At 34.4% G+C, this 27,992-nt stretch overlaps 1 protein-coding gene across 3 annotated transcripts in view; it reads right to left on the bottom strand.

Moving 5' to 3' along the window:
* The window catches only part of LOC143222043 (neuroglian-like), a 132,788-nt gene that overhangs the window by 88,269 nt on the left and 16,527 nt on the right, over window positions 1-27,992 (bottom strand). Inside the window, exons 1-2 of one of the 3 annotated variants that reach the window (XM_076447875.1) lie at window positions 14,205-14,354; window positions 2,070-2,296 (exon numbers count right to left, since the gene is read on the bottom strand). In XM_076447875.1, coding sequence (XP_076303990.1) covers window positions 2,070-2,272 — 203 coding nt within the window. In that variant the 5' untranslated portion in view covers window positions 2,273-2,296; window positions 14,205-14,354. Of the gene's footprint in view, window positions 1-2,069; window positions 2,297-14,141; window positions 14,355-27,992 lie in introns of those variants that run through there. The other 2 variants (XM_076447874.1, XM_076447873.1) reach the window with 2 other exon arrangements.

The raw sequence follows: 27,992 nt of genomic DNA, 5'->3' as shown, positions 1-27,992 counted from the left end.
CCCGCAGGGATATGGTATGTTTCACACTTGCTTTTCTAATCACGAGATTAAAAAAATCATTTACTTAGGTTTTCTGCAACTTGGGCATAAATACGTCATCCAGAAAATAGTTAGAGTTGCCCTGTTATAGTTGCTTTGTGTCTCTTGTTCTCTACAGCAGATACTTACTATATTTAAGGGAATGTTGTGGTTCGTACTGTTCAAAAGACCATTGACCGCAACACCCATTAATGGCGGACTGATTAATGTCTTTATACTACAACTAACAAATGCTGGGGGAGAACGATCATAAATGTGATGTCAGTGTAACAAACATAAAAACTGAGGTTTCCTTGTCTTAGTCCATAGTATTGATTCTCGAAAGTTCTACTTGGATTTTCATCGTGACCAGTTTTGCAGATATTCATCTCGTGAAAAAACAAGAAACTGGAGATCTGTTTAATGATTGAGTAGACGTGATCACCTATATCTATGCAGGAACTCACTTTTTTTTTTTTTGTATCTGGATAAGATAAAAACTATTTTCACTTTCCATCAAACGTGTCGATTATATTTATTCCTCATACAACGTAAAACTTAGTCAAATTTGAAGATTCAAATTACTCTCAAATTTTCAGCTTAACCCAGCTGTTGTTGAACGAGCCTATCTAATCCTTGAGCGGAAATTAGTACACCTGAGAACTTTGCGTTTCTTATAGCAAAGCCACATAGGGCTATCTGCTCAGCCCACCGAGGGGAATAGAACCCCTGATTTTTGCATTGTAAATCCGGAGACATACCGCTGTACTAGCGGGGGCACACCTGAGAACATCACACCATCAACTGATTGAACATATGTCAGTGACTTTTAAGCGATAAAAGAGAAATGTGAAGTATTTTATTTAACATAATTTTGACTTAACTCTGCAATGTTCTAATTTTATTTGTTTCTTTGAAGTTAAACACAAAGTTTCACAATGAGCTATATGTGCTCTGCCTAACACGGGTATCGTAACCCGAACTCTAGAGTTGTAAGTCTACAGATGTGCCGCTGGAGGGCTTCTAATATTACAAAATAAATGATTGAAAGCGTATGTTGTAAGAGGCTATTTTATTCTGATTTTTAGGCCTAATAAGCTCGGTTCTCAAAGTTTTCGTAGTAAATTCGAGAGCTTAGAACGTCAGAAATCGTAGTTCGATACCAGCAGGTAAGTACAGAGCAGATAGCCCACTGTGTAACTTTTTGCATAAATACAAATAATCAGTAATAAATTGAGCTTAATAACTTCATCAATTTAGGCATTATTACACTTACATCCTAAATTGGTTATGAATCTTCTTTCGCCTTAGGGTCCAATGTAAAACACACTGTATCACATATCAACATAAAATATGAAGTCTATATCTTACACTTGTTGAATTATATCTTCTGGAGAAACATTACAATGTTAAAAACAAACGGTATCTAAGACCTACATCAACTACAATAGTAATAACGTACACAAATTACAAATCGGCTCTAGCCTTGTATCTCTTTGCTAAAACATTCTACACACCCCTCTTGTATTTGATAAACACATCCTTTAGTCATACTTTCCAGTCTTAAAAACCAACCCAATTTCAGACCTGTATCAAATACAATACAAACAAGATGCATTGATTCTGGATTGTTCCTAGAATGTTTACTTTCTCTTAAAGCACCTCCGTCACACCAAACATGCTCGCCCTTTCAGCCATTGGGGCATTATATGTGAAGGTAAATCCCACTATTCGTTGGTAAAAGAGTAGCCCAAGAGTTGACGGTGGATGGTGATGACTAGCTGCTTTCCCTCTAGTCTTACACTGCTAAATTAGGGACGGCTAGCGCAGATTATCCTCGAGTAGTTTTGCGCGAAATTCAAAACAAACCAAACTCAAAGCACCTGCAGCCCACTTTTAGGACAATATTTTTTTAAAAAAATAACATATCTCATATAAATAATAACAAGAAAAATATAACTTGATTTGATTATAGCTTTTTCAGCCTCAAACAGCACTGTAAGAACATACTTTGCCATAAATTACGAAAATCTACGGAAGAGACAACTTACGTTGGTTCTGGATCTCCTGTAGCTTCACACTCAAGAGTTATTGGAATAATTGGATCATCGTCTGTGGTTGCGACTCGAAAGAACTGTTCTTTTTTTGAAGGCTGTACAATTATGGATGGAGGAGATGGTATATCGAGAATACTGATGGTTTTACAAATCTTCAGAGCGCATGCGAATAATATAAGTGCGTTTATGGTAGACATCTTGCAGTTCTGGACGAACACACTCTGTACAATAAAACAAAATATATCATTCTGGATGCCTTCAAAGATACAGTGTGTACGGAAAATGATTTTCAGCTTAAAATAAAAACAATGGTTAAGCCTTTAAAAGCTAAATAGCCAAACATCTAGGCCTTATAAACAAACAAACAAAATTGTAATTTTATGAGGCTTAAAATAATTTGCCATAGGACAATGAAAAATAGATCAACAATTATCAGTTGTTAACACAAATGATGAAATGTTACAAAATAACAATAAATATTCCTGGTGTTAAGTAAATAAAACGTACAGAGTATTTTAACATGTTAAGCCTATTTTTAAGAAGGTTAATCTCCAGGAAAATATCGTGGTTAAAATTTTTACAAAATATTATAAATATTTCATTTACTTATTTTTTTATGTTACTTCTATGTCACCATTTGCGCTTCTAGGTGTCAGCATTAAGTTTCAGGATTTATATGTTACGATTCGTAAGAAAATATAAAATAAGATAACTTTCAAAACAAACAAAAATGAATTAATTCTTTAAAATTAGAATAAACAAATCAGTAAATGGAGTAGCTGTCTCTATGTTACACAGTTCAACCGTGTCACAGACAACCAGCTTGACATTGCGCTGCAGCTAAAGTATAAACTAACACAATAAGCTTGTTATATCTATAAAAATTATTTACAAGTAACCACATAAAACTGTATCTATCTGAACTTCACTGTTTTGATTATTATTATAATTCTTACATGTTAAATCAAGTTTGGATTTTGGCATTTCGAGCTTGGTCAAGACAGTTCATCCGAATAAACGTAAATATCATTTTATTATTATATTATTTCGCGCAATGCGGCCCGCCATGACCAAGCGTGTTAAGGCGTGCGACTCGTAATCTGAGGGTCACGGGTTTGCATCCCTGTCGCGCCAAACATGCTCGCCCTTTCAGCCGTGGGAGCGTTATAATGTGACGGTCAATCCCATTATTCGTTGGTAAAATAGTAGCCCAAGAGTTGGCGGTGGATGGTGATGACTAGCTGCCTTCCCTCTAGTCTTACACTGCTAACTTAGGGACGGCTAGCACAGATAGCCCTCGAGTAGCTTTGTGCGAAATTCAAAAACAAACAAACAAATTTCGCGCAAAGCTGCAAGAGGGCTATTTGTGCCAGCAGTCTCCAGTTTATTAGTGTAAGACTAAATGGAAAGTGACTAGTCAGCGACTTACCGCTAACTCTTGGGTTACTCTTTTACCAACAAGTGCATGTTGTAGCGTATAATAAACTATCACTATGCTTTCCTAACTGAGCAAAAATGTATAGTAGAACGATACGCTTACATTATTTTCATACAGTTGTTTAAAATTGATAGGGGAAACCACAATTTAATTTATAGTATTCCAACAAGACAAAACATCACAACATATGTTGTTATAAGCTTTAGTCGAGAATATTTATGCAACATGAATCAAGCAACTAATAAGAAAATGGATTGTTAAAACTTCAAATTATTTATATCAAATAAGTACACGAAGTGTAAACTGAGTTGAGTCAAGATCTTGTAATATATTGGAATTTACATTAACACAACATTCACACACATCACAAACATTAAAAACATTACGAGAAAACAATGCATGTCAAAGAATCTACTGCACTCCGGCACATAAGCTTATGTCGTGTGAGTTGAAGGTGATGCTTGCATACAAACGACAAATTTCAAAAAAATTAAATTGCTACTAATGCGGATGACGTCCTGTAAATTTTGAACCAAAGTAGAGAACAAAATAAGTGTTAATTACACTTATTCCTTTATGGATAAAACCAAGGGTGTACGAACAGGAACACTTTGAAGAAACCTTAGATTTTTGTTATGGATCCAGACAGTTAGGGCGCTTGACTCGTAGTCTGAAGGTACCAAAATTTGGAGGGGTACATTTTAGGAATTTCTTTCTTTTATTTAAAAATAAATTTTATTTTGAAGGTTTTTTTCCTTTTTGTATATATCTCCATTTTGTATATATTTGTCCATCTCGTTTTAATTTACTGCTGTCCTCGTGTTGATGTATAATTTTCCTGGTGAGTGATTCGAGAAGACAGGTGCGCATCAGAAACTGTGCGTCTAGAGTGCCAATTAACATTAATAAACCCATTCTTGTAACCATTTCTGGATATTTTTACTTCCACAAGTTTAAAGTTGCCTTGAGAGCTGAGTTAGGGATATAAACGTTATGATTTTATTGTTATGCAGACGAAAAATTACCATTATTAATTGTATCATTATAAAAATCGGAAACAAGAAAATATGTTGTACAAATATACAATTTTACGAAATTATATTTCATTTCGTTTGAACTACTTGTTATGGTCGTACCTAAACGCATCTGTGGCCTCGCGATGTTCTGTTCTCCTTAAATAGGAGTTAAACCTCAATTAATTTTAAGACTGGTTGTTTAAGTGTCTTCATGCGCTGACAATAATAGGAAAATAAAATCTAGTAAAATGCTGGCATATATTATTGAAATTAACTGGGAAAGGCATTCAGCAATAAAATATATACCCAACTTTATACTGATCAAAAATAAACTTTTTCTGCTACCTTCGGGTTTACTGATGTTAAAATTTCGTTGTTGTTTTTCTTTAATTACTGACTGTTTGTAGATTTATGGACATACAATCAAAGCCGTTCATCATTCTTTTACAGTTTCAAGACACAGGCAACATATTGAAACAGTACATGAGCCTTCAACTCAAGAGAGAAGAATCACTGCCTGGAGAAGGACAGGGAAGATTCCAGGCCTACCAAAATATGCGTTGTGTGAAGAACGAATTTACAGAAACTGAATACAAAATGACACCATCAAAGGAATAAAAGTCTGTTGTCAGCCTGGACAATTCACTAGCTACCTTAAAATAGATTCAGTCTGGTATGGTCTATTTGAAGTTAAGCACAAAGCAACACAATGGGCTATCTGTGCTCTGCTCATCTCGGGTATCGAAACCCAAACTTAATTGTTGTATATCTGCAGACATTCCGCTATGCCACAGTTGAGAACATTATGTTGAAACTATTTTGAACATGCAAACTGGCAACTCACGCTACAAACACGGCCAGTATAAAGTTGTTGTGAAGCAGCATACATCAAAACTACATTTTTTCTAGATTGGTGTTTTTAGGTATTGTAATGTCACCAAAAACTGGTTCCTTATTAGAAGGCCCAGAATGGCCAGGTAGTTAAGACGCTCGACTCGCAATCTGAGCGTCGCGGATTTGAATCCCGGTCACACCAAACCTGCTCGCCCTTTCAGCCATGGGAGCGTTATAATGTGACTATCAATCCCATTATTTGTTGTTAAAAGAGTAGCCCAAGACTGATGGCGGTAGCTATTCAAAATAAAAAAACAAACCACATTAGGAAAGGTTTGTAATATCCATTTTACTTAATGAATCAAGCTGCGACATCAAAAAAGAGAGACCTGCAAAATGTTATATCCTAGCAGTAATCATCTTAATGTATTTGTTAACACGTGAAAATTCGTGAACATAAATGTAAATGTTTTAAAGTTTACGCAAAGCTACACGAAGGCAATCTGCGCCGGCTGTCTCTAATTTACCATTGCAAGGCTAGAGGGAATGGAGCTAGTCATCACCATTCGCCATCTTTTGGACTATTTTTTTTACCAACGAATAGTGTAATTATAACGCACCAAAGGCTGAAAGGGCGAGAATGTAAACATACTAGATATATTTTTAATTTTCGTGTCAGTCAAGATTTTGAAAAATTCATACACACACATTTCATGCACTTGTTAAATTTCTAAGCTTTCTCGTGGAAAGTGGCATTCAAGAAGTACTTAGAAGTTTTTTGTGTGTTGTGTGTTTATTAGCAATGCCAGACATTAGAAGCACAACAATACCAAAGGAATGTCTTTTCCATTTTTTACAAATTTCATGAGCAAGTGATGTTGGTATTGAATTCATTCTTTGATCTTGTATGGTACGTATGTAAAAGTTGAATTTCTGAGTTTTTCTTCCTGTCAAGAACTCTCAACAATTGTAAGAACAGTATTAATCCTTTATTTTGTAGGCATGTCTCTTATTCAGTTTATGTGTTTTTTTTTTTCTTGTCAATGGTCAAATCAGTAATTTTTGCCAGATATATTATCTAGCCTTACCCCCTAAATTCAGTTAGGCCAGAATTGAGTTTAAGCCTAATACAAAGTTGGTGGTGGACATAAAGGAAATCATTGCACATCTACCAAATGAAACAAAAATATATAAAAGTCAAATGTAAAATATGTGTGAAAATTTTCTGATGCAATAAATTATGATCAGAATTTCACAAATTCAAACACATGCAACACCCATAATTACCATATAGTAATTTAGAGTAGGTTGGAGTCTAAGTATTTCGTAACAATATTTAATGTGTAAAACAATATAACAATGCTATCTGCTACAGCAGTTAAACTTTTTAAATAAGATATCTACATGTAAAATATATATCAAAACAAAGATACAACAATAAAGAGAAAAGAAATACAGTCAAAACACAAATACCAAAAGTGCATGTTAAAAAATGCCTTGGGGTATAAGGTACCCACATGATGGTAGAGAAATAAATAATAAATATAACTTGATATTAATTATTTATATAATTTTAGTGAACATTTGTAATGATTCAAGTAAAATAACAGTTTAGTGAAGGTATACAGATTGAAAACTTTTCATTAACAGTATCGTATTAATGGGTATTTGAAAACTTCCTCTTCAAATGTAAAGCAGTGAAGAAAAGGAAAACTATGAATCTTATCTTAATAAAAAACATCTCCTAGTTGGTTTGTTAAATATATTAAAGACGATTTTTCACTATTTGTGGTAACAATTTACATATTCAATCACCTTCCTCATTAGACATCCACATGACTTGTTCTGAGCTGTGGGTTTTGGAAAAAAACGTAAAAAAAAGAATAGCACTTCAACTTCAATGTATTATGCAAAATTCTTTTGTAGGGAAATTGTGTTGCAAAACAATAATTCATAGTCAGAGCTATCACATATGTATTACATATTACTGGTGGTGGATTAAGGTGCCGTGAAGCCCAGATACTCAGCTTTGCATCTTTACTGTGGATCATAGATGTTACTCTGCATGTAGAAAGAGGTTAAAGTAAAGCGTATTTCGGTATAAAAACCGATGAATTTTACTTAATTTTTAAGAATGAACAACTAAAGCAATTTCCTGATTTAAAATAAGAACTAATTATGTTATAGTTAATAACACACATGCACTGAACAACTCTTCTCCTAAATGTAAACATGAATTTATGCACTATTTTGCAATTAGATGTACCTCATCTGTTGAATAGCACATTGTTTTAGTCATTATATCTATTCTTATGGGTATATTTATATATGAATCAACTGTGACTTTATTGCAATTTCTCATAAGGTGATCCAGTTTACATGCAGATACATGGCCTTCCTAAATTCCTGCTGAAGAAACAAAGTTATTCAGAAATAAAAGAAGATTACAAGTCCTAACCTAACATATGCTCATGTGCCAGTCTACAGTGGAAATAAAATAATTTTTCAGACCAAGGAAACTAATTAACTAGTGCCTTGGATGAGCTGCATTGTTTAAACTTTAAATCCTGATCCATTGCAGCAAACCCATTGTAGACCAAAATAGTTCAGTATCATCTTGCTGATTGTCTTCAGTGGCCTTCAGCTGTATGTGTACTATTGTATACGAATCATCCTTTGCAGTCAAAACTTTATAATCTTAATGGTTATTTTAACCTTCAAATCTAATGTAAAAATTACAATCTTGTATAGAACAAACTTATTCTCTCCAAGTTGACTTGTAACGACCACCGTGTGCAGACCAATGATTTATTGCCACATTACTTATCATTTTCATTAATTTAAGAACTGTAATATCTCCACCCTGTTGGTTCAATAAAATTACAGTGACGATATGAAAATAGGTCCCAGACTTAAATCAAATGAACATGACACAAGCTATGAAACTCTATATTAAAAATATTCTCGTGAAAAAACTCTAAAATGTAATATAATTTGAAAGAGATGGGACTCTTAGGTTAATAAGTATGATTATCTTCAACATACTTTCATGCAATGAAATACACTTGGACTGGATTTTGTGGTAATTTTATGTTTTTTTTCTACCAAACTGTGTTGCACAATAAAAACTGATTAAAGCTTTTTTTTCCAGTAGGTCCATTCCAATGCCCCAATATTTAGACAAAGGTATGAAACAACTACCTTCCTCCTGTAGGTGAAATTCCCTAGACATAGTCAGAAGTGAACCTATCCATTCATATCTGGTTGACAACAATTTTAAAATACGAAGTTAATGTTGTCAAACCAAAATGATGGCTTCACTCAAAATACTTGCTATGTTATGAGGTAAGTCAGAGTCTTTGCCAACCTATTATAACTATTATAAATTATTATGTTAATTCTATCTCATATCAATGTATTATTACCACAACATAATAAGTACCATAACTATGCTAACCACCAACCCTTTTGATTAAACTGACTACAATGATCCTCAAGCTGGTAGTCAAACCCCACTTGGGTTCCATTGAGTTTTGAATCTAGAGAGTAGCAGCCATAGCTTGATGGTGACCTTCTTGTTCTGATTATCACTCAGGTGGAACAAGAAGCTTTATTTAGATACAGGCAGTTCACTTTAAATGACCCATAAGTTCACATACACACATAAAAAAATTTTACTACTTCCTTTCACTGTATCTGGTGGAGGTATCATTGACTTCTGCTGTGACACAAATATCATTAGAAATTGTGCCCACTTACTGGCATCCAGTTGAGCTGTGTTGATGTAATTAGATAATTCGGTAGCTCACAAGTTCAACGTGATGAAAGAACTTCAGAAGAATGGCCTGGATGAGTTGCAACCAATACTTCAAATTGAGTCACCACAGATGTTGCTTCCATTAAAATATATTTTGTAAATGCAAGCAACATCACATTATCTTCATTGGCAGGTCTTCAGTAAGCTTGTCAGCATGATTTGTAAACTTCATAGCCAGATGTGCATTCCTGTATAGATGGCATATATTATCTGCATACATTGCCAAAGTTTCCACTGGACCCCTCTTTTGAGCTTTGAACTCAACTCAGTTCACCACTGGATCAAAAATAACATTGATGTAATTTAGCTACGACCGCATCCAAGTCTCCAACATTTTTCTCACTTAAGTATTCAATCAAATTAAATTCTCGAACTTCCAAACATAACATCATACATCAATCCTATCATTGTATTCTACCATTACAAACAGTTACCTGCTTGTAATACTTCAAGAAATAATTCAATTCTTCTTTAAACACACCCTTGAACACCATTCACATGTTCTTGTGCTGGTAGCAGTAATCTATCTTCTACAGAGTCTCAGTCAATACTAGACTTAGATCTCATAGATTTTTGGAGTACAGTGTAGTAGGTGTATTCATGGATCCTTATCTTCATACAAGCACTAGATCACTTTCTGTGGACAGCAGGACAAAGGACTGTCAAGAGCATCTTGTAGATGAATATCAGGTTTCTAGATGACTCATTACCATGTTGGCAGCATGTCTTCTATCACAGAAAGACTTACAACTGTCACATAGACCACAATTTTGACAAGACAGAACAGCTGTAGCTGGTGGATGTCATCCACAAGTGAAACCTTCAATTTCTGTCTGATTGCATTGACCAGATACGAGGTTCAACTACCCTGCTCAATAAATGCCCGTAAGCTGAACAGAGACTGCACCATTTGGTTTTAGACTAACCAGATAACAAGTCACCACAAGTCAGTCATTATTCCTCTGTATTGAGAACAATACTCGTAGGTAAAATTTGATTAAGAGTGTGAGACATCCTCGCCTATATTTTTTTTTTCCTGGGCCTGTGGCTAAATCAAGGTTTTGGTCAAAGTAGAGGATTTCTCTTGGACCACACCACTCTTTTAGACAACCATTTATCTTTGGTAATAAGCTCTTCCTTGTGATTTTAATTCTTCAACTTGTATGGAATACCATTTCCTCTCGTATAAAGATTTTAAAACTTAAATCACCGAAGAATTAAGAAGATTGTGATAAAATGCACTTGTCAAGAAAACTGAAAACTCTGGAAAAACAAATCATGTGGTTATGACATTAAAAATTTATTATCTTTTTCAGTGCTCATATGCTACGCTGCTGCTTTACTCCAATAAAAAACAGAGCGTCATCGCAAACAGAAAGTATCACTGTCTACATTTATACATTATATTCTACTATACATCGATCTTTCCTATGAGAGAATACACGTCACACCAAAGAATGACCCAATATAATAACTAATGACAACAAACGTAATTTAGATATATTCCATGACCAGTGTTCTTTTATCAGAGTTATACAACGGGCAAGAAAGTGTTGACACGAAAAATTTGAAAATGCTTAGAGAAGACACAGCAGAGAGCCCGATGTGGTTTTGCTATAAGGAAAACACACATACAGGATATGAACATCACTAGAAAATGTAGAACACTGAATATATTTTGTGTATCTATAGATCCTACAAGCTATTGTAAAAATAAATTACACTTAAGAAGGCCTCTTATATGTTTGTAAGAATTATATTTGAACTACAAAAATTTTAAATCTGAAAATATGTCTGTGACGTTCAAGACCACCTGAAATGTGTGGTATGTACAATTTATAACAATCTCATGTTGAGTGCATAAACACACTTTCTTGAAGTGCGTAAACGTTTCTGTTGGTTTCCATAAAGCGGTATTAATTTAATATTGGAAATCCTCCTTCTGTATAGACCTGGCATAGCCAGGTGGTTAAGACACTCGACTCGTAACCCGAGGGTCGCGTGTTTGAATCCCCGTCAAACTAAACATGCTCGCCTTTTCAGCCGTGAGAGCGTCATAATGTGACGATCAGTCCTACTATTCATTGGTGAAAGAGTTGGCGGTGGGTGGTGATGACTAACTGTATTCCCTCTGGTCTTACACTACTAAATTAGGGACGGCTAGCGCAGATAGCCCTCGAATAGCTTTGCGCGAAATTCAAACCAAACCAACCTTCTGTATGATCGCCAAAGAAGGACGTAAACAAAGTCCCATAATATTAATTCAGTGATCATTTCACGTGCGAAAACGTCCTTCAAATCAGTGAAAAAACATGTTCGACATATATTGTGTAAAGTAATATAGAACACGTAAAGCATCTTGAAATTGTTTACAAATATGAGATTCTCTTTGAAACCTGTCTCAGTTTTAATCTGTGAGTAATCATATATATAGGAGAACACTCCCAAAACGAGTAAACATGTCATAGAAAACGAACATTTGAGGAATCTAAACACAACAATCCATCGTCGAGGAGGAAGACATATTTCTTAGTTCATAGTACTCATCTCATGACTCAGTAAACATCATTTAAAAGTCATCGCGAACAAAACTTCTACGTCGTTCGAAATAATTAGGAGGCTACAAATACCTTAAGAATGTCTCATCCAACTAAATATCGTGATCCTTAATAACAGAAATGCTAATTACATCATTTGTGCTCGTACAGCCGGAAACGGACAACTGAAGTAATTTTCTGAGCGACAATTGACAATAATTATAAGGACTTAATGACTTACATTTCTCACAACAAACGTGGACAGATTCGTTAGAAGAACATTATTTTTTAGTGTTAAAAAAAACAAGTGAGATTGTAATTTCATGTATTCAACACTGAAGTTTTACCATTCTACTAATTTCACAACGCTAGCTTTAGTTTTAATATATACTAAATTCTGAATGACAGGAATTTCATACGGTGGCGAACACATTCTATAAAATTATAAATGAATGCTTTGAAATATTTTGGGTATCGCTTTTTCTTAAAGAAATAGACGTCCTTAATCTGAACCAATAAACAATAAAAGCTAACTCTTGTATGATACCATTGCTGTATAGCGTTAGATTCTTTCAATTATTGTTATTCGACAAAGTTTATAGATAATAGAAAACAAGCCCGCAACATTTGATTTTCAATTACTATTGCAAAACGCTTAGAAACAACTAATTGTAGTAAATCGTATTTTTTTTTAACATCTGTTTCAATTCGGGCATGTGAGAGAGCTTAATAACTCCTTAGGCTATATCATAAACAATGAAACTTATTTTAAAACGAGGTATCTTTACAACTGGGAAAGGTAAACTAAATATTTTAGTATACCACAACTGCGAGAGGGCGTTAAATTATGTCAATTAATAATATACGTCATGGATACAAAATTTCTTAATAGGGAACGAATAAAACAGAAGTGAGATGCTATATCTAATTGGCGCCTTATAAAAGTTTTTAAAGTTTCCATGTTATACTTATCAATGAAAGTTTAAAAAAAACTTTATGTAGAACTAATATTAGTTACAGATATATACTTGAAACGATAGCGAACTCGAGCATCCAGTAGCAGAACCCTCTATTCCTCAGCTCCTACAAAAGGATTATTTCTAGGTTTCAAGAAAGTTTGTTCAAAATATATCATCGAAACCAACATGAGTATTGTGTTTCACCTACAAAACTTACTAGTGTAACCATCAAAAATAAAGATAAGTGTTTATCAGGGCTCACCTCAGACCGTATGTTATCCAATAAAAGCAAGCATTGCTACTGAGATGTGAAATTAAGTAAACTTCAGCGGTAGACATAACCAGACTAGCAGGTGTCTGTTGAAACATTCGACGGTAAATTTCCTAAAAGTAGTCACGAATAAATAAAAACTGTCCAGTCAGTCAAATGCTTTGGATTATAGGGTATATGCGAAATCACTGTAGGCCGTTTATGCATTTATTTTTTTAAGAAAATGCGACTTAGTGCAATACACTGTTGGGAAATAATATTTGCATTTTAACGTAATGGGTACATCCAGTATAATACAGCGCTACGGTTCGAAAGGGAACCCCAAGGATTCTCCCGCATTTTTTAATATTCTAAAGAGCGCAAAAAAAACAAGACCGCTAACGAAGTAAGCGCTTTTTTGACACTGCCATTTCTGTAAAAAAATGTCAAAGTGTTGATTGTTTTGAATTACGCGCAAAGCTACACGAGGGATATCTGCGCTAGCCGTTCCTAATTTAGCAGCTAGTCATCACCACCCACCGCCAACTCTCTTAACAACAATTAGTAGGATTGACTGTCACATTATAACGCCCTTACACGCATGTTTGGTGTGACGGGGATGCGAACCACCGAACCCCGGATTACGAGTCGAGCGCCCTAACTACCCGGCCATGCCTAGCCGTCAGAGGGTTCATATTCAATATATTTCAAATAAATATATTCGGCATGGAAAAATAAAATGATACATGTACCAGTTATCGACATTGAAAAATAATATATGTATATATACATAAATCGAACAACAACAAATATATACTCAAACACGTTACTCTTTTCATTCGTTTTCTTCGTTCATTTTCTAAAATTTATTTCAGTCAGTCGACTAAAAAAAGTCCCAGTCTTTTCATGAAATTCCCTAACAAAAAGAAACACTTGTTTTTGATATAAAAAAATCAAACTGACCGTTCAGTATATATACCAAGACGAATGGGTCGGTGTTGATATCGATATGGAATCTCAAGAATTGTAAAAAGAATAATAACTTTCCTGTAATATATTCTAAAAGCATCATTTTGTTATATAATTTTGTTTTACGTTCAGGAGGTAAAGGCTTGATAAACAGACAGGCATCTGATTGTTTTTATATGGACAATCTCTGTCTTTTGTCTTTTTTTTCACTAAAACTGTAAAAGTATAAAGATGTATTATGCTTACCTAAAAAATAGCATTTCTTCCTTCAACTTAAATGCATTTATAAATAATCATTTACCTGCCTACCTTAGCTTAAAAGGAAATAGTTATTTCTCTTGCAGTAGTAATGAATTCGTAAACAACAATTTTCATTAATAGAATTCTTCACATATCGCGTATTTAGAAGCCTACGCATATCCATACGCCCATACTTCAGAGTGCAAGCAGAACGACTGCGCGGCTCGTCGGTTAGCACGCTGGACTGCGGAGCTGTGGGTTCCGCGGTTCGAGTTCCTCTGCCACCAGAAACAATCGTGCTATACACTTAAAGATCGTGTGTGCGTTGTAAAAGTGACGTTTTTTAGTCCCAATATTCCCTTTGACAAAAGTAGTCCTAGAATTAGATAGAATTGGGTAGTGTTAATTCTAATTAACACTTCAAGAATAGGCTAGCACGGATAGCCAAATAAATCGAACTTGCAAACTTTGTTTAACTTAGCGAGCGCATAGCTATACAATAGGCTATTTGCACTATGTACACCGCTGAAGATCGAACCACGTAGCTACGTTGTAGCTCTGTACACTTACCGATAATTAGAGTTCAAACTCATTTGTCAAGGAATTAAAAAAAACGACTTTTATGTCTATAAACGGCTGATAAAAAACATGAAAAAGTTTTTCTTAAATGTTCTTCTGCACATTTTGCTGTATTTATGTACATTTTAAGTAAAAACGTAAAAATAATTAACATTTATGAAATAGTTTTCTCAAAATAAAACAATAATCGGGAAGCCAAGTTTCCTGTGGCGCGCAAAAAATAAAATTAATTTGTAAATTCCTTTTCATTTTTTTCAATTGATTAATTGTTAAAATAGTTCCATTAAAAATATTTCTTTAATGGTTTCATATCTATGGCATGTGGTTGCATTTCTCACACTTAAAAAGTTTTTGCCATTTATGGACGTGAGGTGGGGTTGATTTGTTCATGTCAAGGTCATGAGAGTCCAAACTCTCACTGACGTCAGCACACCGAGATTGACTTTCTGTTAAAACAAACATCCGTTATTTTAAATTAGAGCTTTCGCCTTATACACATACAGTAAGAGTACGCTCAATGTAACACCACTATATATATATATATACATACAGATGAAAAAAAGAGACATTATGTTTCACAAATAAAAGAATAGTAAGCCAAATCCATGTTTATACGTTCCAATCGTAGATGGGAAAAATAAGTATTATACAACGTGAAAAGAAAATTAAAAAACAACAACATAAAATAGCGTTTAGATCCGCAAAGCAAGCACGGATTTATGACTTAAACTATGAGTGTGCCAAAATCCAGATAGAACTCATCTTGCGTTATATAAGTTTTTTTGTTTTTTTTCATCTTCCTTGATAGAGAACCTTACTATGTGTCAGATTAATTTATTATTTGACTCGAAAAATGTTTTAGCAAGTATTTTTCCACCCTTTTCCATACACAAAAAGTTCCGGCACAGCTACTATCGAAGACGATCATCAAGCTGTGGTTCGGCCTCACAGGCGGACTACTACCGATTACCTCGTAACAGAGAGACTGGCACGTTTTGAGAGTAGATTTCTTGCTCTCGTTTCGCCCCCCGCTGGTACAGTGGTAAATCTACGGATTTACAACGCTAAATGAAGGAGTTCGATTCCCCTCGGTGGGCTCAGTAGATAGCCCGATGTGGCTTTGCTATAAGAAAACACACACACACGCCAAAGTTTCATTACATACATATGTATATACCGGTGAAATAGTGTGAAAATGATTTAAATATAACGAGATCACATCACTCAGAGAATTTCTATGAAAAATAAAACTTATTGGTGAAGTCAATTGAAATTTTCGGTTCGATGTTTTTTACGCCTCGTCATCCCACACATTTCCTTCAGGTAAAAGGTTTGTTTTTGTTTTGTTTGTTTTAAATTTCACGAGGGCAATCTGCGTCAGCCGTCCCTAATTTAGCAGTGTAAGACTAGAGGGATGGCAGCTCGTCATAACCATTCACCAACGCTTGGGCTACTTTATTACCAACGAATAGTGTGACTAATCTTCATATTATAACGCTCCAAAGGCTGAAAGCGCGAACATGTTTAGTGAGACGGGGATTCGAACCCGCGACCCTCAGATTACGAGTCAAGCGCTCTAACCTCCTGGGAGTTTGTACTGACAATAAATTAACTTCTGATTAGAGCAGTGTGTGTTCTTATAGCAAAGCCACATCAGGCTATCTGCTGAGTCCTCTGAGGGGAATCGAACCCCTGATTTTAGTGTTGTAAATCAGTAGAGTTACCGCTGTACCAGCGGGGTGCCTGATTAAAGCAAGCTACCAATTGAGAGCGAAACTAAAACTCAACTTAGTTATGAGTATAAGCTAATCAAATATCCTTTCCCTCCTTCACACTTCTTACTACAAAGACTGGAATACATTGTTTGATCAGTTACTCTCGCTGTTATTAACGTTGAGCACATGAAACACTTATATGTGTATATGTATATATATATATTTCATCACACCAAGCATTAATCGTATCTTATTCTGTGTTACTTTTAAAAAGTATTACGAAAACGTCGAAAAGTTCAACACTGTTTTAACCAAACTATCATTCATTAGTATTAGTTACATCATCCTAAAATATGGCTAATAATACTTATTTAGTTCAACAGCAATCTGCACTTAACATCCTTCATTATTATATTATATTAATTCTATTATATCAAACTTACAAGAAAGGTTCTGCAACGAATCATCTGATTGACAGAGAAAAGATATAAAAACTTTCGTTAGGAAAATATTTATTTCATAGGCTGGTTTATCTATTTTAAACTTTAACACGTGATCATGATGGTTAACTCAAAATGTCAGAGGAAGCTTCGAACTTATGGATTTATCATTCTCATTATTTATGTACTAGCCGTGACCCGCAAGACATCCGTGGTTGTCATTAATCCCTTTGCTTGAATTTTCAGTATTCTATCATTTTCACGCACGCATTTAAGCTACACATTATTGAGTGTTAAACCAATATTTATTGGTCTATTTGAAAAGAAAAAAAATTACACGGTCAAACAAACAATTCACATAGACATAACTTTACTTAATAAAACTACACGTAAATTAAATAATAAAATATAGTAATTGTAAAATATAATTGTGAACAAAGTGTGAAACAGTTACCAGCGTTCAGTGTACGGCATGGTTTTACAAGTTGAAACAAAGAAACTCACGAAAGCGAATAATAAAAACTCATACTGAAGAAAAAAGTAGTTTAAAGGTGTTTATAGCAGTCTATGAAACGAACCAAAGCTAAATTATTGCAAAATAATATAAATATAAAATTAGAATGAAGGCAAACATAGCTGACTATGCTCAGACTTATCAACGAGTGTTCACAAAGTGACAAGAATATGGTTTTGAACGAGTTGCGCATGTGTATTTTATACCTAAAGTCGAGAAAGCCCTAGCAATTGTATTTAGTGTAATGTTCATTATTTTAGAAATTACGTGAAGTTTAAGTATTGTTTGTAGAAAATACTTTACAAATAAAAGAAACTGAAGTTAAATAGAAGCAGATCGTTATGTGATGACAACGACATCGACCGTCGTGTAGCATGATCTTTGCATTAAAAATTTCACTAAGCAAAAAATAGGTAAGGTGAATATAAATGGGAAAGCCAATCTGCAATCCGGACTCCTTGGACAGAGGCCATTTTACGCTATGAAATATACGAGAATATTTCCGGATAAACAAACAAAAGAAAGCGTATTGTTTGTATAGATATGGTGAAAATCAAGAGCAATTTAACCCACCAAGACACCGGACAATTACCCTAAGGGTCGGTTCATTTGACACATACTTAGAGACTGATTTTAAATTTTAACTGTTTAGCCAGTATGCAGCAGGTAATCTTACACCGGCTGATCCGTTAATGTCAATCCGCCTCAGGTGAGAACATCTCAATAATGATTTTTTTAAATCACAAAACTTAAAGTAACGATAAATAAGCAGCCATCTTTGAAATTAGCTTTTGCGAAAATAAATTAATTTGAAATTGGCTTTGTTTGTTTTGAATTTCGCGCAAAGCTACTCGAGGGCTATCTGCGCTAGCCGTCCCTAATTTTGCAGTATAAGACTAGAGGGAAGGCAGTTAGTCATCACCACTCACCGCCAACTCTTGGGCTGCTCTTTTATCAACGAATAGCAGGTTGACCGTCACATTATAAAGCCCCCACAGCTGAAAGGGCGAGCATGTTTGGTACGACGGGGATTCGAACCCGCGACTCTCTGATTATGAGTCGATTACCTTAACCCAGGCAAATTAGATTGGAAAGGAAACCGAAAAGCATCTGATAATTCTGTCAATAAGTACTAAATTAACTTGAACATAAAGAAAACGATTATTCTTAGAAAAGTGTGAAACGAAAGGATAACAAATTCTTCTGATACAGAATATCTGTTGGCTGACAATCATGTCTTCTGCAGCAAAGTACAAGACGTATTTGAAAATAAGTTTTACTATGACTCTCTCTTTCGTGTCCCAACAAATTATTACTGGTTGATCTTGTGCATATATAAATTACGTGAATGTGTAGGCAGCATAAAAGTTGTTCATGCTTAGCGAATTTTAATACAGTTCACGCCTAACAGTGACTGCTTAAGCCTAAACTAATCGTATAATGACGGATATTTTCTACTCGAACAATCGTAGTCACGGTTTGTTAGGCTCACTCTCGAGTAAAATTCCTCTAACCTTAAAGAAACAAGATTGTTAGTACAAAGTGAAACGACAAAAAACTCTAGGGGGAATAGAAAAATATAAAATAAACGAACAATTTCTACGATGCTTTAATTTATTTTAAGGAAAAAAAGACTGTATTTGCGGAATAAACTAACTCGTTTTAACAACAACAGCTGTACAAATAACTTTGAATATACTCAACAGAGCATAAATGTGACAATTTACGCTATCGAGCGAAGGAGCTGATCCCCTGCTAGTACTGCGGTAAGTCCACGGATTTACAACGCTAAAATCAGGGGTTCGATTACCCTCGGTGGACTCAGCAGATAGCCCAATGTGGCTTTACTATAAGGAAACACATACACGCCCGTAAGAGATAACCCTTTAACTTTATGGTATTAATCCGCCGGACATAAAGAATAGTATTTTTGCATTAATTACTACTTACATTAGTTACAATGCTTGAAAGCAAGCTGAAAAGAGTACACAAGTATAAAAAAAATACTGAAATTTTATGAGCATCACATTCTGGTGGTTTAACCCTCAAAACTAACAACTTGTTTTATACCTTTCACTGCCGGTGAGGTCTGCATATTGCGTCATATTAGGTAATTTTATGTGAGATGGATGGAAACCTCAACTGTTGCTACTTGTATACAACATGATCAAATTTTGTGTTACCCATTTGTTACAAAAGATTATGTGAAAAATAATCATGGACTCACAACCAGGTTGGTACATAACTAGTTAACACAAATGTCTTCAAAAGCCGAAGACAGCAAAGTGGACTCTATTAGTAATTCTAAGGTAAATACTGGTTTGACATAAACGCCACAAGACTTTAAAAGCCACAGCTCTACCCACAACAGTTAACTGTATTTCATCATCAGCTCTACTTACTACAGTTAATTGCATTTTATCATCAGCTCTACTCACTACAATTAACTGCATTTCATCTTCAGCTGTACTTATTATTGTTAACAATATTTTTCCTCAGTTATATTCATGGTAGTAAAGTAGTATTGTAAAAATATACTGACATGTTTGATGACGTGGAACATACTATTAGTGGAGATGGCTTGAATAGATAATAGAAGAAACGTTACTTGTAATAAAGTTTCTATCTTCACCCACTCAAGCTGTCTCCAAATGGAACTATTATCTTCTTGTAACTGAAAAATAGCAAACATTTCTAAAATAGTCGATTTAAAAGACACTGGGCATTCTTCGAATGACTGTCTCTCGTAATGAGTTTAAAATAAGTCACAGTAGACGCAGGTTTTGATCCCATAATAATCCAAGAAGTTGATCATAAATAATGCTCTTGATTGTTTGTTTTGGATTTCGCGCAAAGCTACAAGAGGACTATCTGCGCTAGTCGTCCCTAATTTAGCAGTGTAAGACTAGAGGGAAGGCAACTAGTCATCACCAACTCTCGGGCTACTCTTTTACCAATGAATAGTGGGATTGACTGTAACATTATAACGCCCCTACGGCTGAAAGGGTTAGCATGTTTGGTGCGACGAGGATTTGAACTCGCGACACTCAGATTACGGGTCGAGTGCCTTAACCACCTGGCCATTTCGGGCCTTAAATGCCCTTGAATATACAATGAGTTTTTTTAAATAGTAAAATACAACAGTTTAGTAAAATTGTCTAAAGATAATATGTGTTGTTCTAAAGAAGATATTGTTTTGAATAATTATTGTGTGTGTCGTAAACATAACTGAATTTTGGTAGTTGAACAATGTGTACGGATTTATACTCGACTCCGTTTTACTTTGCTCTGATCTAGTAACTTTCGTATTTTGTTTGCATATAAATCTGACACAAAATTTATTATAATATAAATTATATAAGTTTATTATAATTATAGCTTCTTGATAAAATCTAGTTTAAATGATTAGTTAATTGTATTATATATTGATGTCTTAGTGGTTCCAGTCATTTATTTTTTTAGGTATTGCTTGCAGGTATATAAATATGTAATAATCTTTTTTTATGCTTGTATTAGTTAAATGTCGTATACATGTTCCTTTGTTTCTAATTGAGCATAAGGCTACACAATTGGTTATCTGTGCTCTGCCTACAACGGGTATCGAAACCAGGTTTCTGGCGTTGTACGCCCATGGAAATATGGCTGTGCCACTGAGGGGCAAAATACACTTAAAAGTGGGATCATTATATATATGGATTTTAATTTTAATGTTTGTGGCTACAGTTATCCTATGCTTATTACTGAAATTTAGCTTTACTTACCAGTTTTTGACCATATGTAATTTTATTTTGTTCGTGTTTTTTTTTTTTAACTTCTTGTTTTATTAGTTATCTGCTTCTACCTATTCAAATTCATGATGGTCTAACATTTCAATTGCTATTTATTTAGATTTTCAAGTTTGCATTCATGTTTTCTAGACCTATTGAGCATTGTTTAGAAAAACCTGTTTCGATTTAAAACTACGATTTTATTTCTCGATATTGATTGAGTAAACTGATTCTATCTGGTACTACCGTGTTTCTCCGAAAATAAGACAGGGCTTATATTAATTTTCACTCCAAAATATGACACTAGGGCTTATTTTCGGGGGATGTCTTATTTTGATATATTAAAAAAATGAATTTACAAAGTAAAACTATTAAACTAACCATTTAAAATAAACTATTATTAAACTAGTAAACTAACTGATTAATACTTAAACAAACTAATTAACTAACTATTAAATTAATTAATAAATTAATTTTTTTTTATTTCTTTCTTCTTCCTGCCACTCTTAACTAGGGCTTATTTTATGGGTAGGTCTTATTATCGGAGAAACACGGTATAAATCCAGTCCCTGCAGTATCCTATTTTTTAATATTTAATTTGTCATTTATTTCTGATAATATTTACTGCTAGTACTTTTTATTTTAATTTATATTTTGTAGCTGTAATAGACCGTGTTTAGCTTATTGTGCTCTTTTATTTAGTTTTGTTTCTGACAGATTACTGTTAACTGTTTGCTGAATTACTTTATTATAAAATTGATCTGTATTCGAAGCGTGTTTTACATGTGGGCATGTTTTGCAGCATGCTGTAGCATTGTATAAAAGAAAAGAATGATGTATCTTGGTGTTATGTTTTCAGCGGCGTTGCTGTATAGTGTTAGGCTTGTAAAGCTTTTACAATCAATTATTGTATTTATTTTCGGTTATGAGTTATGAATTTTTATATATGTAAAAGGTTTTTATTCTAAGTTTACATTACTTTAGTGTGCGTAACCTATTGTTGTATAATTGAAAAAAAAAAAGAAAAAGATTATGGCTGCGTTTAGAGACAAGGCTTCATTTACAATTGTCTACCAGTACTTTAATATTATGAATTCAGTTGTATCAGTTTTATGTAGCATTGAGTTTTGTAGAGCATGTCGTCATGCGCATGTTCCAGACAGGTAATAATGTACGGGTTTACTAGTATGCAATGCGTACGTCTGTACTTCGGTGTATTTGCCCTAGGTTTGAGATTTTGTACTGATGGCGAATCACGGTAAACTTTATTTGGATTTAGGGTCTAAAAACTAAGAACGCTTTAGTACAGACTAAAATAAGGAAAAGGACGCGAGAGCTGTGATATTCCTACCATAATTTTAATTTTCTGTAACTAACAGATTATAGAAGAATACAAAATTTTTAAATTTTTCATTTAAGTACTTCATAGGTGACCTTTTAATATTTCGTGAAACATAACGAGTAATCTTTAAAGTGCGTGCTAATTCAGGTCATCTTAACCATTACATGTGACGGTTGTACACGCTAGCTAATGTTTTTTTGTTTGTTTGTTTGTTTTTGGAACGAGAAGGCCTTTCCAGTTGCCACAACTAGAATATGAAAGAATATGATTCCAGATTTTTCCTATTCCTTACTGGCTAAGTTATAGAGGTGATATCATTTAAGAGGATGAGGGTTTTCTGAACGGAAGAATTCGAGTTCGAATTTAAAGAAATGCCGTTCAGACCCAGAAAGCTTTTGCAAGATTTGTTTTCCATTTATCATTAACCCAAGTCTTTGCTCCTAAACCTTCAATCTGGTTCAGTAAAACACAGGGGATTTTAAGTAGAGTTAAGTCACTTTGATATAACTCCAGCTTTTCAGAGTGGCAGACTTTTCATCTACAGATATAACTCGATTCTATAGTTCAAATATCGTATAATCCTCTAATGAAATTGTTAATCCAAAGAAGCTAAAATGTGTGTATTAATCATACTTCTTACAGTTTCAATACGTATCATTCTTTAAGCTGTCCGAGTATTCACTATGTAAGTTCTCTAACGTTTTCATTATTCCCCAATTACAGAACTTTTTCTTCACTCTAGTTAATCAAACTTCGACTTCACTGTTATTAAATGGAATCTAGAAACCTATATTTAATATTTTGTGACTGGAAAATCACAGTAGAATAGCCTGATTATTAGCTTTACACCTAACTGATTAGATTTGATTCACATTCGCAAAAAAGTTCCGATTTCATTCAAGAGTTCAAGTTGTGTCAAAATGTCATCTCCGTGAATCAATGAAATGATGAGTAAACTCATCCAAACAATCAAGCTATATGATCAATAAATTCGAAGAAAGTATTAGACTAGAAAGGTAAGTATATCAGTCTGAATGCATCCAAAATGCCAGCCTATATGATCTGTAAGTTAATCCAAAGTGTCATGCTAAATAACTAGTAAACTCATTCAAAATATTTATCTATATAATAAAATATATGCACGCATTGATATCTATATGATCAATAAATATAATCAGTGTCTGTTATATGATCAGTAATTGCATCCAAATAGTCTAACGATCACCAAACGATGTAAATTCTAAATTTTGAACCAAATATTTTGATTATAATATTAATGTACATTTTCAGCATTTTTTATAAATTCCGCACAATTATCTATGTAATTAACGTATATTTTTAAATAATTCTTTCAAGTATATACTGTATAGTAAAGTGAGATAATATTGAATTGTAGTATTAATAAAATAAGTGCGTAATACAATAAGCAGAGATGTGAAAAGACCAGTTGTTACGCACAGCAACAGATTTCGCTTCTGCTCAAACACCTTTGAAGTACAAACATGTTTTCTTTCACACATGATATTAGTGGAGACCAGCCACTGTGTTTTGGCCTTACATTAAACAGTAAAACGTAATATTAGTGAAGACAAACCACGGTGTTTTGGCTCACATTAGACCGTTTTGCTTTGTTTTGAATTTCGCGTAAAGCTATTCGAGGGCTATCTGCGCTAGCCGTCCCTAATTTAGCAGTGTAAGACTAGAGGGAAGGCAGCTAGTCATCACCACCCACCGCCAACTCTTGGGCTACTCTTTTACCAACGAATAGTGGGATTGACCGCACATTATAACGCCCCCACGGTTGAAGGAGCGAGCATGTTTGGTGTGACGGGAATTCGAACCTGCGACCCTCGGATTACGAGTCGAGTGCCTTAACCACCTAGCCATGCCGGGCCAATTAGACAGTAAAACATAATATTAGTGGAGACAAACCACAGTGTTTTGGCCTCACATTGCAAAGTCTAACGTAATATTAGTACAAACCATGTTGTTTTAGTTTCACACAAAGCAGTCAAACGTAACATTAGTGAAGACAAACCACACTTGACAGCCAATGTTGTGAAATAGTTTTACTTCAACCAGATTAATTGGTGCTCGATGAGGCAATTATAAAAGAGAAAACTTTTAAAGTAGAACAGTTTCCGGTACAATGTCACTGTGTTCTACATAAAACATAATAAAATGAATAAAACAGGAAGAGGCACATCAACTTTGATGGATATGACACGACACGGACATACCAAAAAGTCACTGTAGCGTCGCGAAGACAAAGATGTGATTGAAGTTTGTGAAACCGCTTGTATTTATATTCAAAACAGTCCAACAGTATCATCTTTCATTGCAAATGATACGTGACGCTGCTTCTACTAAAATAATACTGAACATATGTTTAAAACCAGTATAAACGCATTTATTTACAGTGCTAACGAAATGAAGCAAACGATTCAAAATACTTTAAATATCCCTAAATAAAACGACCTACCTTGACGCCACATAAAATTCTATAGAGAATGTTCTGTGCATAAACTATTTATCAGAAACTGAACGCGAAAACTTATTGAAGTATCGTTTAATACACTAAAAATTCTCAGAGAATACAATGTTTAAACTTATTTGAACAAATAGCAACTTCCTGTTGTAGAAATACAAGCGTAAAAGACGGCGTTTCGAAACACATTCAACCAACTTTCATCATGATTACTCCGCCTAAACAATCTATCAGACTACAATGTTTAGTTCCTTTTTTACAGCGCACATTTTTAACAGATATAATCATTAGAGCACGCAAGTGCAGTGCACACTGAAGATTTTGTTTGTTTGTTTGTTTTTGAATTTCGCACAAAGCTACTCGAGGGCTATCTGTGCTAGCCGTCCCTAATTTAGTAGTGTAAGACAAGAGGGAAGGCAGCTAGTCATTACCACCCACCGCCAACTCTTGGGCTACTCTTTTACCAACGAATAGTGGGATTGACCGTAACATTATAACGCCCCCACGGCTGAAAGGGCGAGCATGTTTGGCGCGACGGGGATGCGAACCCGCGACCCTCAGGTTACGAGTCGCACGCCTTAACACGCTTGGCCATGCCGGGCCTCACTGAAGATACCTGAACTTCTGTAATGCTCTAGTTCTCTGTTAATTCAGTGTGAGATAGTGTGTAACAAACTGTTAAATATCAATTTAACAGAAGGTATAGTGTAACCAAACTATCAAAAGGTAATTCAAAGACAGGTAGAGTGTGTAACAAACTGTTAAATATCAATTTAACAGAAGGTATAGTGTAACCAAACTATCTAAAGGTAATTCAAAGACAGGCAGAGTGTGTAAAAAACTGTTAACTATCAGTTTAGCTGTTAAAAGGTAATTAAAGTAAAGTCAACTGTAAGGAAACTGTTTAAAGGTAGTTAAATGAAAAATGCAGTGTAACCAAGCTGTTAAAAGCCAATTTAGTGAGAGATACAGTAACAATGCTGTTAACAGGTTATAACTGGGAGATACAACACAACCCAAAATGTTAACTCGCCACTCAGTCTTAAGAACAGTGTGTTGAAACTTATGATGAAGAGAGACACACTTGCAAACTCTCTTTGTTAACCTGAAGATGACCTAAGAATGTAGAAACGTTGTTCTGTATTTTATTTTAAAGTTTTAATACCCGTACGAGCCGTATTCAGAATACAGTGTACTGAAACTTTCAAGAACAGACACACCGTGTTCCCAAAACTGCTAATTAAGTAAATGAACAAGTTTTTGCCAAACCAGCGACAAGTTACCAACTAGAGATAACATTAACCTAACCATATAAAGGGCAATTATTAAGAGTAAATCGTGTACGTGAAAAGAAAAAAACGCAACAAAAATTTAACAGCTGCAGGCTATATCAAATGGTATTAAGTTGAAACAAATCTAGTAACATGAATCATATTGTGACCGTATCTAGCTAATCTGTTTACGAAATCCTTTTTAATTATTCATCGGTGCACTGCGAAAAGTGATTCAACATGCTGGCATTCTGCAAGAAACGTATTCCCAATGATACATTCCACAAAGTTCAATGAAACTGTAGCTTCTGAAATTGGCCGAAATGTCAGTGACGAAATCGAAAGTTTATTTTGCAAAAGGTTCTGTGGATACTTATGCACTAGAAGAAAAAAAACAATTTTTTTATTAAAAATAAAACAATTTGTATTATTTATTTAAAACTCCATAAAACTTTGTATCTCTCTCTTCCACAAAACTTGTGTTATAACCATAAAAATATTTACGACAGAGAAAAACATCATAGAACATAGATATCCTTATAAGAAAGACTTCTTACCTATAATGTTTGGAGCTTTTTCTTTCAGTAATTATATTTAAAATGAAGAAGTACTGCCTACAGCAGGTTACTTTCAAACGTTGTTGCTGTAGCATTTAAGAACATTTTCTTTTGTAAACAACCATCAGACAGTTTTATTATGCAACGAGAGTTTGGTAAGTTACAAACCTGATACAAACCCAGTAGATCTGTGCACATCATGGGTCAACATGAGACCTGAGGAATTGACTGTTAACAGATGGGTCAACATAAGGCTCGTTAACAAAGAATGCGGTTCTAACATGTTTATGCAAGACAAACTAAAAATTGAGATCGTTGCCTTTTGAACGATCTGTGAGCACGTTGTTTGTTCATCCAATACTATCGTGCAGTAAAACGTCAAAGTTTGGTGGAACAGTTAGATCAAGTTACTTACCAGATCACTTTCCCAAAGGGACAATAGTTTACTCAATGTCAGAAGCATCCGTTTTAAGCTGGTGTTAGTTTTTCACCTTACCTTTAAGCATAATATCCTTTTATCTGTCTTATATGTATACTTTTTATTGTTACCACAGTCTTCCAGTAGCACAGCGGTATGTTTAAGAACTTAACTGTTAAAAACCGGGTTTTGCTACTTTTGGTGGGTAGAGCACACCTTTTATGTAGCTTTGTGATTAATAACAAACAAAACCTTTTCGACCTTTAATAATTTTCCTCTGCTATAATATAATAGGTAATTAAGTGACAATAACCTAAATAGTAACTACAGGTAAAACAACACAATGAGAATGCATCACCAAAACGTTTGGAACATAAACCAAAATATTAAACACGCTCGAATGACAAGCAACGTTACTCAGTAGAAGACAGATAAGCTCGCCTACTCTCAGGCCAAAACAACGAAAAATATTTTCACTTGCTCATTCTAGTCTTTCTTTCATTACCATTATTTCTTCACATTTTTAAAACATAGATATATTCCTGTGATATGACGAAACTTACGGTACAAAACAAAACAAAAGCTGGCTTTAAAACAAGTAGATATACAGAAAATAGAATATCTTAAATATGTAACATTCACTTTAATAAAAACTTAGTTTGAGTCATTGGTTTCAGTTGCGTTCATGTTATAAAAGCTGAAATTCCTATTTACCCTATCCTCAGTGATCGCACGAGAATATTCATATAGTTCTGAATGTAATTGA

Source organism: Tachypleus tridentatus, chromosome 8 (genome assembly GCF_004210375.1).
Source record: "Tachypleus tridentatus isolate NWPU-2018 chromosome 8, ASM421037v1, whole genome shotgun sequence".
Lineage (NCBI taxonomy): Eukaryota > Metazoa > Arthropoda > Merostomata > Xiphosura > Limulidae > Tachypleus > Tachypleus tridentatus.
Note: the sequence above shows the minus strand (reverse complement) of the source record. Positions and strands in the feature narration are given on the sequence as shown.